General features: G+C 56.1%; 1 protein-coding gene across 1 annotated transcript; it reads right to left on the bottom strand.

Annotated features, from left to right (window-relative positions):
• Positions 1-2,133: 2,133 nt before the first annotated feature.
• Positions 2,134-12,552, bottom strand: NATD1 (N-acetyltransferase domain containing 1). The gene is made up of 3 exons (XM_030459617.1): positions 12,269-12,552; positions 6,064-6,182; positions 2,134-5,398 (listed from the first exon to the last, which is right to left on the bottom strand). The coding sequence occupies exons 1-3, from the start codon at positions 12,363-12,365 to the stop codon at positions 5,282-5,284; spliced, it is 333 nt and encodes a 110-aa protein (XP_030315477.1). The 5' UTR covers positions 12,366-12,552; the 3' UTR covers positions 2,134-5,281.
• Between the last annotated feature and the right edge of the window lie 1,226 nt (positions 12,553-13,778).

Raw genomic sequence — 13,778 nt, 5'->3', positions numbered from 1 at the left:
GCGGGCGGGGGTGCGGCCTGGGCCCGGGGAGTGGGCGCGGAGAGGAGGGGGAGCAGCGCTGCTTGGGGCTTCAGCGTCCTTCGGGACCAAGCACTGCCTTGTTCTCCTGCTGGAAAGCGAACACTTGGATGGTGTCGGCGGGGCGAGGAGAACGGAGGCTCTCAGAGCTGCACCCCCCGCGGGAGGAGGCAGCGGCTCCGCTGGGACAAATCCTGTGCTTAAAAACATGGTGAAAGAGGAGCAGGACGCAGGGAATGGAAAGGCTGCTGCTCCTCTGAGGAGGGGTAACGCTGCATAGCCACAAGCTTCCCTAGAAAATAAAACAAACCCGGTTTGTCCCGGGTTCCCCCGCAGAGCGGAGGCAGCAGCTCGGTACCGGAGGTTCTGTGGGGTTCCCAGGGCTCCTTTGTCCTCAGCTTTGGGACCCTCCCTCCACACAGCAGGGTCACCAGGGGAACCTGTGCTGGGATGCTTGAAAGGTCCATCTTGGGAGATCCTCTCTGACCCTTTCCAGGAGAGAAGCCTTTTTCTTGTCCCTCAACAGCAGCTCCCTGCTCCCCAGCCTCCCTTTTCCTGTGCTGCCAGCACAACCACCCCTCCCAGGAGGGAGTTCCAGAACTGCCTTTGCCTCTCATTCCTAGAAAATGCCTCTTTTTGACACCATTATTTCCAAGTAACGAAAGGGAATAAGCCCCTGGCTGCCCCCAACTTCCCAGGCATTGCCAGGCTGTGATTCCAGATGCTCTCCTGCATCCCTGCTTTCTCAGCCGTAATTTAGGGGTCAGCTCTTTAGGTGGAGGTAAGTGGTGCATTGGGATGAACAAGAGGAGTTTGGGAAACGTGCCCAGCCTGGCAGAACCTGCAGCCACAGGCTGGAGCTTCGGGACCGTCTGGAATGTGGAATGTAAACAGTGTTACCAGCAACAGCCCAGCTCCCTGCTCCAACCCAAACCTCTCGGGAGGGGCAAAACCCCCACTCCTGCCTGCTCAAACTGCAGCCCAGGAGCCACTTCCCATTTGCCACACTGGATTAGATCCTACCTGTAAACGAGCTGTGTCCCTTCTCCCCAGCACCTCCCCAGCCCTGGCAATTCCAGTGCTTGAAACTCCAGCCTCAGCCTCCCTAGAGCACACCCAGCTTTAGGAAGCAGCAGGAACTCTTCTGGGAGACCAAGAGCTCTGGGGGCTGAGGAGCATTTGGCCCAGGAGTTCCTCTGCACCTTGTGTTCCTCTGAGCCATCTGCCCATCCACCTTGCACAGTGACTCCACCAGCTGCCCTCTGAAATGCTTTCATGCCTCTGTGTTTTCAGCCATCATCTCAAACTGAAGAACAGAGTGCCTGCTCATGAAATCTTTGGCCCACAATCTTGAGCCGGGGCTGCTGTGAGCAAGGGCAGCTCAGAGGAGAGGAACCAGTTGTCATCCCACTCACCCCAAACTCAACGCAGTCACTGTGAGGTCAGCCAGGGGGAAAAACTCAGTAGCTTCAGCCCATGCCTCCCTCTTGGTTGCCAGAACCACCTGGGGTCTGGCCCCGAGGTGCTCCATGAGAGGAGAAGGGTGATGCAGGGAGTGTCCAGGTGAGGTGATGAAAATATATGGTTGTTCACAGGGAGCTGCAGCCAACACAAGACCTGGGACCAGGAATCCTTTGCCATGAACCTAGCAAGGGTCTTACATGACCCTCCCATCATCCTCACCACTTCTATGAGGTCCTTCTCCCACAAGATCTTCTTCCTCATGAGGAAGAAAGGCAGCATTTTCTCTATTTTTTTTTTTTTTGAGTAGCTGCTGAGCACACCAGCGTGCAGATCTCTCAGCTTCTTCCTCATCTCCCACCTTCTCCCAGACACAGCCAGACACATGGTAGTCCCTGCCTAAGAGATGTGTGGTTAGATGTGGAAGAGGCTGTGTTTTTGGGGGATGAGAAAAACACCATTTAACACTGATGTAGAAAAATGAATAGCAAAAATAGCTGGGGCATGGACTGGAGAGCAGGGATGTTTGACAGGACCCGTGAAACAGGCTGTCAAAGTGACTCAGCCCAGTGGTGACAGAGCTGGGGAGGTCCCCTGGTTCTCCTGGCACCACATCCTGCCCCCCACCCAGCGTGGTGCAGGGAAGCACTGAGGGTCAGTTAAGCCACACTTTTTATTGTATTGTATTCCATGCAATATGTTTCATAGTATGACAGAGGGAGGGGTAAAGATAAATGTTAGACATAAACAAAAGCAGAAAAGTCATTTGTCACAGGTCCTGAGAAGGAAAGGCACATTGGAACCACCAAAGTCAACAGAATGGAAACCTTGGACAGAGAAAAGACAAGGCTGGGAAGGGGAAGGAGGGAGGGGGGTGTTTTCAAGTTGGGTGATGTGGAAGCAGGTTGGGCAGCAATCTGCATCTCCCCACCCACCAAAGTCTGCAGTTCAGGTGGGTTTGGGGACCTCAATATTCAACCAAACCACTTCCACACTCCCGTGGCTGGAGAGAGTCCATGATCCCCAGACTCCTCCAAGCTTCCTCAGCACCAAGGGGCAGTGCAGGACTCCCAGCTCCTTCCTGCAGAGAGGAGTTGGGAAAAGGAGGGTGGCAGAGGGGAAAGAAGGAGGGAGGGCTGCCCAACACCCAGGGATGCTGAGCCAGATGGCAGTGACAGATCCCAGGGGCACTGTGGCATTGCTGGTGACCTGAGGGTATTGCTCTTTGCTGACATCAAAGCCCCCGGGCAGAGGCTGGGGACAGCAGTGAAATGGTTGGCACAGTCCCTGGCACCCATCTCCATCAGGTCAGACACCAGAGAGGGATTGTAGCACCTCGAAAGGAAGCAGCAGCAAAACTGAGTGCAGAGCCTGATTTAAGGCAGCAAATGCCACTTGTGATCCAGTGCCAGAAAACATCAGATTCCTGCCAGAGCAGCACAAAGGGCTCCAGGGCTGGGCTTGGACACTGGGACCCTGGTGGTGCAGTGACCACAGCTCAGCCTCCAGCGAGCTGCTGCCCTGCAGAACTTCTGGAGCTGTCACACAGTGGAAATGAGCACAAAACCAGGGCAAAGGCTTGCAGTTATTGCTCCCACAAAGCACCCAGCCCCACTGCAGCAAAGATACAAGGGTGTCTTTCCTTGGCTTGCAGGAGAGGAGATGGTTCAGCTTCACCTTGGCATCAGAGCAGGGATGGTTCTGTCATTGCTTTGGCTGTAACAGAGCCAGCCTTGCTCCTGTAAGTCGACTCTGAAGTGTGTTTTGCATGTTAAAGAATAAACATTTAGCAGCCCAGATTTCTTCTGGAGCCCTTTTCTTCAGCTGCAACCCTTTCCCAGCCCCTCTGTGCTATCCTGAAGGTCAGAGGGAAGCTGAAACAAGCAGCAAGAGGGCAGAAGCAGAAGGCAGCAGCAGCAGGGCTGAGCCTGGTGCCTTTCCTGAGCAACACGAGCAGGAGATGGAGCTGCTGCCAGGCACAGGACATGGGCAGGCTGCAGTGTGGCAGGGCAGGGATGGAGTTTGGGAGGTTTCACTCCAGCTTGTGAGTGGTGTGAGCAGCCCAGGAGCACAGGCAGGCAGCAGGGCTTCACCTCCAGCTGGTGGCTGGGAGGAAATGCTCAGGATGAGATCAGACACGGGGTCTCCATCTCTGAGCAGCCCAGCCAGGAGAGAAGGTTGTAGGAACTTTTGCTGTTGCCACCACAGACCACTGAGCTGCCTCTTGGCTGGGGCTTCATTCAGTCCGTGGCAGAGATTGTAAACTTGAGTCCCTGATGAGAGACCAGTTAGGGCTGGATTCAGGTAAAGGCTCTGTCTCTGTTCTGCCTGGCTGCAGCCCCCAGCAGCTGCTCAGGGCTGGCACCATCTGCCTCCCCACAGCCCTGGGACACCACCATAACCCCAGAGCTCAGGGGGAGATGCTCTGGGATCTAACTCAGGCCCTGGAGAGCCTGGGCAAGGCAGGACAGGCAGAAATCCAGAGCCAGGCAGTGCCCTGCCATCTACATCCCACTGCAGCACTGAGCTGTGCTATGGAGTCATCATCACAGAGGCAACAGCAGGACACAAAGGTTTCTGCTGCTGGATGAGGACCCCAAGAGGCTGCCAGAGCTCAGGGCCTGGAGCTGGGAGGATGTCAGTGAGCAGACAAGGAGTGCCCTGAGCCAGGGCTTCTTTCTGCAGGTTGTAGGGAGTGACCAGCATCCAGGTGGAGGCAGTGGCTCTTGCATCAAACCCTGCAGATGAGCCAGGACCAGGTCCTGGAGGCCTTACCACTGATGAGCTCAGGCTGTGATGATGGCTCAGACCCTATGATCTGGGGTGCACACAGGGATGCAGGGCTGGAATCAAAAGAGATGGGGGGAGCCTTCTTCTTAATCAGCTGCAGAAAACTACCCTGGTGCCTGCAAACACAGATGTCCCCTCATTGCTTGGGCCAGGGCTGGTTGGTGTTCTTCTGAGCAGGTTGTGTCCACACCAGCACAGCTGATGCTGATAGAAGAGACAGGAATGATGGCTCCTGACCCCATGGGGATGCCACACTGGGGGCAGACACAGATGGCTGGGCAGGAGCTGGCATTTCTGGGGACTCAGCCACCTTTCCAACTCTGCAGGCTCTGTATGCTCTGCTGCAGTCCCCGTGGCCACAGCCTGCTCCTCACATGGCTCCTGTCCCTAGGCTCAAAGGTGTCACTGTCCCAGTGTCTCCACAGCTGGTGCAGCAAAGCCCCAGAGGCACCACCAGGGCCAAATGTTCTCACCTGTGCCCTGCGTGGGCTTGGGCAAAGTTTGGTGTCCAACAGATGAACCTCACACAGGGCTGGGGCTTCTCCAGCACCCCCTCTGTCCCACGAGGCTTCATCCACATCATCTCTCCCAGCTACAGGGAGGAAGAGGGGGCTGGTAAGGCAGCACCCCCCCTAACTAACATCCCCCAGCAGGTTCACAGCTGTCTCCAACTGGAGGGAAGAGGATGAGGCACAGAATGAGGCATCCCCTGGTCTTGGAATGGAGTTTGGTGGAAAAATCCTCCTCTTCCTATGCCTGGCTTGGGAAGAGGACTCGGGGGGCACCACGTGTGCCTGGAGCCAGCCTGGCCCAGGGGCTGTAGCCATGCTCACAGGTGGGCAGAGAGCAGGAGGTGGTGCCCACACTCATGCACCACGTGGACGCACATAAAAAAAAAAAAAATAATAATGGGAGTTGTGAGTGTGGGAAAGGGATTTCCTGAGACTGCAGGGAAGCAAAGGCCGCGTTGAACAGTCAGGGACAGGTGTGCTGGTGTCAGAGCTGTCCTGCCTTAAGGCTGCAAGTGTTCCAGGTACTGTGGCAGTGGGTTCTCCTTGACATATTTCTGAATGTACCAGCACGTCAGGTGAGCTTTCAGGTCCTCCTCCACCACGAAATCCAGGGCTGCCTGCAACCAGCCAGAGAGGACAGATGGGTTACAAACATGGGTTACAAACAGCACCTCCACCCTACACTCTCCTCTGAAACCACCCAAAGACCACCGGGGTCCTGCACCCCACATGCAGGATGCCATCATGGACCCCCCCCGTGCAAGGCAGGTGGAGGGAGAGGGCTGGAGAGGGGCTCAGCCATCTTGCCACAGTGTCCCCATTTTAACCAGAGGTGTGCAGCAACCCCCTGGGTACATCTCAGCTCACTGAGCCACATGAAAGCCACCACTGTCACCCATTTGTCCTGGCTCAGGGAGCAGCTGTAACCTCAACCCCCCCCATCCCCACCACCACGGCTCCTCAGCTCTCCCTGCATTCCTGTGGAGCACAAGGCAGGAAAAGGACTCAGGAGGGTCTTGAAGTTTTGAGGTGAGGAGGTTCAGCCCTGTGAGGTGGGCACCAGAGCTGTTTGGTGCCGGGGGGAATGGGCCAAGCCCGGGCGAGCAGCTGGAGGTGCTGGCACCCACCCATCCCCTCTGAAATCCGCCAGATTTAGGAATCCACCAGAAATAGGAATGCCTGACCATGGGTTTCCATCTACCCCAGCAGGGGCAGAGCAGGGCTGGTTCCCAAGGGGCACAAAGCCAACAGAGGTGACAGAGCCTGGTGGCAGGGGCTGTACCTTGGCCAGGTGCTTGGCTATTCCTCGCCCTCGGTAGGCGTCGGGGACTTCTGTGTGCTGCAGGTCCACGATCCTCTTGCCCACATACTCATAGAGCAGCACTGCCTTGTCGTGGCAACCTGAGGAGTGCCAGAGAGAGGGGTCAGGCTGGGGATGTCCAAGGAACATGTTTAGGATAGGAAAAAGAGCTCTCAGGGAAGGGTGGGATGTGTTGATGCGGTGGGAAGCGAAAAGAAGAGGGGGAAGAACAGGACAAAGCTGCCCCAGGTGGTGGGAAATTCCTTTCTCTCTCCAGCACAGACTTTTTTTGTTGTTGTGGCACATAAAACAGGACCAAATTCCTTGGCTTGGTGGTGCAGCATTTAGTCAGACACGTTTTGGGGAAGGTGCTGGGAGAGATGAATCCCACAGGCACACAGGGAAGCACAAACAAGACGTGCAAAGGGGTTGTGCACACACACACACACACACACACATGCACACCCATTTACATGCACACTCAGGCTTCCTGTTACAACACCCTGACTTTTCTCACAGCAGTTACAGGAGGAAAAAAAAAAAAGAAGTTTCAGCACATGTGTAAATCAGAGAGCTGATTACACCTCTCTGGCTTCATCTGCACAACCTGAACTTCTGTCTTCAAATCAACAAATATTTCATTTCCAGAGGGTCATTGTATTTAAAAGTGAGATCCAGAAATGCAAGCTTCCAATCAAAGAAGCAATCTCAATTAAAATAACAGAAACCTTTCCTTTCCCTCTGATGGCTATTGGAGGGTGAAGGGCTGCAAGCTTTACCTGCACTTATTACATAGAATCCTAGAACTGGCTGGGTTGGAAGGGACCTCAGAGCTCACCAAGTCCAACCCTTGATCCACTCCCCCCGTGGTTCCCAGCCCATGGCACTCAGTGCCACATCCAGGCTCTTTGGAAAGATCTCCAGACACGGAGAATCCACTACTTCCCTGGGCAGCCCATTCCAATGCCTGATCACCCTCTCCAGAAAGAAATTCTTTCTCATCTCCAACCTAAACCTCCCCTGGCACAACTTGAGACCCTGCCCTCTTGTCTTGCTGAGAGTTGCCTGGGAAAAGAGCCCAACCCCCCCCTGGCTCCAACCTCCTTTCAGGGAGTTGCAGAGAGTGATGAGGTCTCCCCTGAGCCTCCTCTTCTCCAGCCTCAACACCCCCAGCTCCCTCAGCCCTTCCTCACAGCAATTCTGCTGGATCCCTTCACAGCCTCCTTGCTCTTCTCTGGACCTGCTCCAGCACCTCAAGCTCCTTCCTGAGCTGAGGGGCCCAGAACTGGACACAGGACTCAAGCTGTGGCCTCCCCAGAGCTGAGCACAGGGGCAGAATCCCTTCCCTGGACCTGCTGGCCACGCTGTTCCTGAGCCAGCCCGGGATGCCATTGGCCTTCTTGGCTACCTGGCTACATGCTGCAGCTCAGCTCACTAAGCTTTATTTTACTGCTTTTCAGCTGACAACTCCAGCCCAGTTCCCCTGGCAGTGGGGAAAGGCACTTGTATTTGCAAGGCACAAGAAACAAGACCATTTCAACTCTGTGTTTCCAGAGGAGCAGCTGAAGCTTTTGCTCCCCATGAGCAACTCTGGGCACAACCCTTCTTTTCACACCAAAAGGAGGGAGGAGATGGGGGGAGCAGAGGCACCGTGCTGCAATAGTGATGCTGGGAGATGCCTTGGTGCTACAAAGCACCTCGGGCATGAAGGGGCTGCCCCTGGCCATGGGAATATCACAGAGCTGGGGGAGCTGGAAGCAGCATTGGCTCCTCTCAGGAGCAGCCCAGAATTTGTCTCAATTCCCCCCTAAAGACTGGGCATGCAAGCTGTAACCACCCCAAATCGTGGCATGAGGGAGAAACCACAAACTGGGCTCCCTCCTGTCTTGTCCCCTTGGCCTTTGGGACAGGGATTTTAGCAGCCTGCACAGACTGGGCTTCCCAAAAGAGGCTCTGATTTCAGCTCAGGGCTTGAGCAGTGAGTGCTCCATGAGCCTGACCAGGAGGTTTGACACCCAGACACTCCCCTGCACAGCACCTTGGCTTCAAGGCCAGGGTGAGTGAGGAAATCTGAGTCAATGCAAATCAGCACAGCCAGAAAGAGGAGGCTGCACGGTGGGAATGGCAGCACAGCTGCTCCCCAGCCCTCCCTCCCTGGAATCACAGGGGAAGGGGAAGCTTTTCCAGGAGCTGTAAGAGAGAGCAGGTCTAAACTTAGGAGCTTTCCCACCCAGATCAAGAGGCACAGAGCTTTTACCCAAGCAGGGCAGACAGCTTTGGGCAGCCACACTGCCAGATGAGTCCCCAGCTTGTGAGCCCCAGGGGAACAGGCAGTGAGCCCAGCCCTGAGGTGGGGAAGGGACATCTGGAATCAGCCAGGCACACTGCTCCAGCCCAGCTCTGCTCCCCACATCCCACTGGGATGTGCATGGTACCTGCCAGGTGAGGGGATGCTGCAGGACCTGTGCCCCCAGCCCAAGTCCTTCTGCACCAGTCCCAGCCCACAATACACCATTGTGTGTCCAGGACTGGAGCAAGGCAGGGCTGCTGCCTGGGGGTCAATTCCTGTGCTCAGCAGCCTTTGGAGACAGCCCCTGAGCTCCAGCCTCCTTGGGGCACTGCTGCAAAGCCATTCCCCCAAAGCAAGAGGGGAGACAGAGCTGCCAGCCCAGAGCCAGGAAAGCCCAGAGGCAGGCAGCAGCTCAGCTCTTCTGGTTGCTGAGCTGAAAGGTGCCCACCAAGAGCTGGGTGTGGGGGGAGCTGAGGGGATGGGGGAGCTGAGGGGATGGGCAAGGGGGAGCTGAGGGGATGGGCAAGGGGGAGCTGAGGGGACAAGATGTCCCAAGGAACAGACACATCCCAGCCCAGGGCTCACACTGGCACGTTACTAGGGAGAGAAAACACACCAGAGCATGAGAGAGAGAGTGGAGAGGAGAGAGCACAACCCTGACAGAGGGGCCTCCCTGGCAGGAGTAGTGGTGGCTGGGGGGGGGGGGCACTCTGGTTTGAAGCAGTTTCCTGTTTAGGAGCTGTTTAGAGGTGCTGGTGGATGGGGAGAAGAGCAGAGACATCTTGATGCAGTGTTTGGTGGCCAGATCCTTTCATCCCTGCTGCTAACACAGCAGCTTTCCCTTCCCCAAAGGGCACTGGGGGGAAAGCCCCAAGGCTCAAGCTGCTCTGGTTTTCCTGATAAACCTGAGCATTGCTTCCTGACAAGGAGCTCTGGAGACTCAGCTTGGCAGCAGGAGCTTCCAACAACCACTGGATCCTGCCCAAACCCAGCTGGGGAAGAGCAGGAGGTGTAGGAAGCTTGGCTTGCTGCACCCACACATTGCATGAATTGGGGGTGCAGGAGAAGCCCAAACATCCCTGGGGAACCAGAGCCACTTGGTGGACGTGGTGACCCATCCTCCACCCTGAGAGCCTGGAGTGTTTGATGGTATCAAGAAATCAAAGAGGAGGATGCTGGAAGTGCAGTGCCCCTGCCCCCAGCAGCTCTGCAAGCAGCTGGACTGCCTGGATGGCTGCTTTGGGGTAGGGCTCTCTTTGGGTTTCTTACTGGGAGACAAATTTTATCTCTGATGCAAAAAATAAAACAAACCAACCCTAGACAACCCACCCCAGTGACCCCTGACAAAACCCAGGCTGTGGGATTCCCATGGAAGTTTTTAGCTCTGACAAATGGATGTCTTCCAGCACAGTGGCTGCATCAGGAGGTTTCTGGCTGGCTCCTGCTGATAGTCACATCTGAACTGATTACAAATCCAGTGGGGCTTCTTCCTACCCTCCTCTCAGAGGGATAACAGAGCTCAGGGAGGGATGGTTATAATCAGCTTTACTTTCAGCTTCTCAGGGCCTCTGCATTTGGGATGCAAGGAAAAAGGGGACGTGTTAAAGCGAAGCAGCTTTTTCTGTCAGAGTTTTAGGAGCCATGTGCAGCAAGGAGGCTCAGAGAAGGGAAAGAGCAACTCACAAGAAACCAAACCCAGTTTGTCCTCCTCACATGCAAAGGGGGTGTCCTGACATGAGGTTACACGGGGGGGTGCAGAGGACAATGCTGAAAACAAACACTTTCACAGTTTTCAGAGTCTCAGGCCTCTTGCTACGTGGGATTTCCATGAGAACATCACCACAGAAAGGTTTCCACCCAACATCCCACTCCTGTAAACCACCAACCCATCAGCTCAGAGACTGGAGATGGGCAAAGCCTGGCCCACAAGCCCAAGGCACCCGTGTTTTGTCCCAGAGCATCACCCACACTCACTATCTACCTGACAACAGGACCAAAACACCAGAGCCAAGCTGATCCTTCAGCAAGCTGCAGGGGCTGCTGCTCATTTCTGCCCCAGCTCAGTAACATGGGGCAAAAGTGCTCCCAGGGGGACACATGGGTCACTAAATGCTAAAAAATCTGTGCTTGGCCCCTCTCTTGTCATTCCCCTGCCCAGAGCACGCAGCAGAGAGAAGGAGAGAGAGGTGCAGGAAATAAACACCCCAGCATGCACTCCCCCAGGGATGGGATCTTCTGACCTTGGCTGTTATCAGCAAATGCCTAACAAGAGGAGACAGATCCCTGCCCTGGGTGGGTGTTCATCAGCCCAGCAGCAACCCCCCCATCACCCCAGGACACAGCTCATCTGGGCACAGCTCATTCCTAACATGGCTGGGGATGAAATCCCCCCAAAAAAGGGTTTGTTCTCCCTAATAACTCCCAGAAAAAATGCCCACTGAGATCACTGGGATCCACCTCCAACCCTGGGATCCCACCTCCAACCCTGGGATCCCACCTCCAACCCTGGGATCCCACCTCCAACCCTGGGAAGAGCTGTGGTGATTCCCTCCAGGGAGAAGGGATTTTGTGGAGGTTTTGTGCCAGCTCCCACCACAGCTCCCACACTTGATTCTCCCACTCCCAAACTTCACTCTCTCCTGATCCACCTCATCCCCACGCAGCCACCCGATGCTCCTGGTCCCACGCTGTGGCTGGCAGAGGTTTTCCTCAGCAAACCACCATCAAAAAGATGCCATTTCCCTATGAACTGCTGGCCCTTGGCTCTCCTCTCTCTTCTCGTGCACATTGCCCACAGACACAGAGCTGCACGACAGCTCCCACGGGGGCAGTGGTCACCTGGGACCCCGTTTGATTTCTCTCTTTCTCTCTTTGAAATAAGCAGCTGGGGAAATTGTTTTCTCCTCACCCAGCACTCACGTCTCCTCCTTCCTTGTTCCACCACTGCTGAGCCTCCAGCCTGCACTTTGTAATTAGTGGTTGAAATAGAAATGGGATGGAGGGCTGGGGGGGGGCAGGAGGGGGGAAGAGTCTAAAATAAAATCCAGACTATTCCTGTTGTTTTATTGAGAATGCCTCCGAGAGCCTCCATAATTTCTGAGCTACCCATTTCTTTTCATTATTTTTCTTTTTAAAGGCAACTGCCCTGCAATTTCTGCAGGGCAGCCAGGCAGCTTGTTTTTCCCAGAGTGGTTCTCAGCGTGGCAAAGAGATGTTGGGGTTGTGGAATATTTGGGATTAACCACTAAGAGGAGAGCAGAAAGGAATCCTGCTACAAAGAAATGCCCCTGGCACCTACTGCCCCATTCGCCCTGCCTAAGAGGTGACAGAGCTACTGGGGTCACCGTGTCACCAGATCTCCTGGGCCAAGCTTTTTGGGGGGCAGAAGCAAGAACCAGGGGGGCTCAGAAGAGAATAGGGGGGAGGGAGGGGGAGCCACTGGGGTCACACGGTACTGGGGAGGGGGTACAAGGGATGGGTGAGTGGCACAAGGGGAAGAGGGATGGGGGGAAAGGAGGGAGGGAGTGAGGGGGGGATAGGAGGGGATGGGGGGAGAAGAGGAAGGGGTGGAGAAAGGAGGGGAGGAGAAAGGGGAGGAGGGGGAAAAAGGGGAGGGGAAAAGAGAGAATGGGGAAAAGGGGGGAATGGGGGAAAGGGGGGAATGGGGGAAAGGGGGGAATGGGGGAAAAGGGGGAATGGGGGAAAAGGGGGGAATGGGGGAAAAGGGGGGAATGGGGGAAAAGGGGGGAATGGGGAAGAGCAGGGAGGGGAGAGTTGGGGGGGTAAGGAGGGGGTTAATAGAGGTGTTAGGGAGTCCCTGGGCGTCCCGGGGCGGTAGAACCGAGGGCAACCGGGAGCAGGGAAGGTACCGGAGCCCCCCGAGCCGCCCTCCCTTACCGTTCAGCCGCACGGTGAACTGCCGCCGCTTCCGATCGTGTTCCACCTGGATGGGGCAGCCTTGATCCAAGAGGCCGAGCGGTGCCGAGTGCGCCATGGCCGGGCCGAGCCGAGCCGAGCCGAACCGAGCCGAGGCTCTTGCAGGGGCAGCTCCCACCCTGGAACGCCGGGGGCAGCGGCAGCGACAGCAACGACGGCAGCAGCGAAATCGGCGGGAGGGGAGCGGGGCCGGACCGGGATGGGAGCGGGGCCGAACCGAACCGGGCCGGGGCAGCGGGACCGCAGGGCTGACACCGGCGCGCGGCCGCAGGAAACCAGCTGTGCGCCACGTGCCCGCGGGGCAGCCAATGGCAGAGCCGCAGTTTTGTTTTGGTACGGGCGTCCGACTCTTAAAGGGGCAACGCACTCCGGGAAAGGTGGGGCCCACCGGGGGCTCCGCGCCGCTGTACTGGTCTACTGGGATGTACTGGGATGGTTCTAAACTGGTGTACTGGTCTTGTGGTGGTCCTGCACCAGTGTACTAATCCTGGACTGGCCCTGTATTGGTCCTGCACCAAGATGCCAGGCCTGCACTCATGTACTGGTGGACTGGTCCTGTATTAGTGGACTGGTTCTGACTGGCCCTGGTCTGGTATACTGGTGCTGGACTGGTCCTGCACTGGTGTCCTAGTCCTCTACTGATGTACTGGATTTTGCAGGAAGGAAATAAAAAGCCCAAAAGTCCTGAAGCAGGGTGGGAGCTGAAACACAGCTGCTGCCCTCCACTGTGCAGGGATGCTGGGGGAAGGCTGGTGGCTTTGCTGGGAAGCCCTAGGAGAGCAGGGAAAGGATCAGCAGGTTTTGCACAGACAAAGGGAGGGATCCCACTCCCCCACTCACCATCCCTGGATCACTGTGCCAGGGGGGCTTCCAGACCAGCAACAAAGATCCCAGTGTTTCCAGTGAGGTCTGGGATGCTTGTGCCCTTTCCTTCCATCCCATTTTCCTTCCAGACTCTGGAAACCCCCCTCCAACAGGCTGGAAAGATGGACCAGCCTTCCAGAGGTGCCAAAAAAACATCACCCTCGCTGAAATTTCTAGGAGCACTTGGGCTCTACTGGGATGCTTTGCTCTGCCTTTGCCTGGGCTGATTCCCTCTGCCTGTCTCATCTTCCAGAGCCATTTCTCTGCAGGATTTAGGAGATGCTGGCTGTGCCCAAATGGCCATCCACATGTCTGGAGCACTCGTGTGCTGGGGAGCCATGGAGCAGGTGACTAATCCCTGCTGGTGAAGTGCCTGGTGATCCAAGATGGGTGAAGGGGACCTACAGGAAAACTGGGGAGGGACTTCTGGCAAGGGTGATAGGACGAGGGGGAACAGTTTCAAGCTGAAAGAAGGGAGACTGAGCTGAGATCTTAGGAAGAAATTCCTCTTTGTCAGGGTGGTGAGACCCTGGCCCAGGTTGCCCAGAGAAGCTGTGGCTGCCCCATCCCTGGCAGTGTTGCTGCAGGTTGGATGGGTCTCGGAGCA

The sequence above is a fragment of the Calypte anna genome, chromosome 14 (assembly GCF_003957555.1).
Source record: "Calypte anna isolate BGI_N300 chromosome 14, bCalAnn1_v1.p, whole genome shotgun sequence".
Lineage (NCBI taxonomy): Eukaryota > Metazoa > Chordata > Aves > Apodiformes > Trochilidae > Calypte > Calypte anna.
The sequence above is the reverse complement of the archived record's forward strand: the minus strand, read 5'-3'. Positions and strand labels throughout refer to the sequence as shown.

Excerpts from the sequence above, each read along its gene's own strand:
- NATD1 (XM_030459617.1), bottom strand. The coding sequence starts at position 12,365 with ATGGCGCACTCGGCACCGCTCGGCCTCTTGGATCAAGGCTGCCCCATC. Across the intron at positions 6,183-12,268 it reads GTTCACCGTGCGGCTGAACG|GTTGCCACGACAAGGCAGTG; the intron begins GTAAGGGAGGGC and ends GGCACTCCTCAG. Across the intron at positions 5,399-6,063 it reads TAGCCAAGCACCTGGCCAAG|GCAGCCCTGGATTTCGTGGT; the intron begins GTACAGCCCCTG and ends GGCTGGTTGCAG.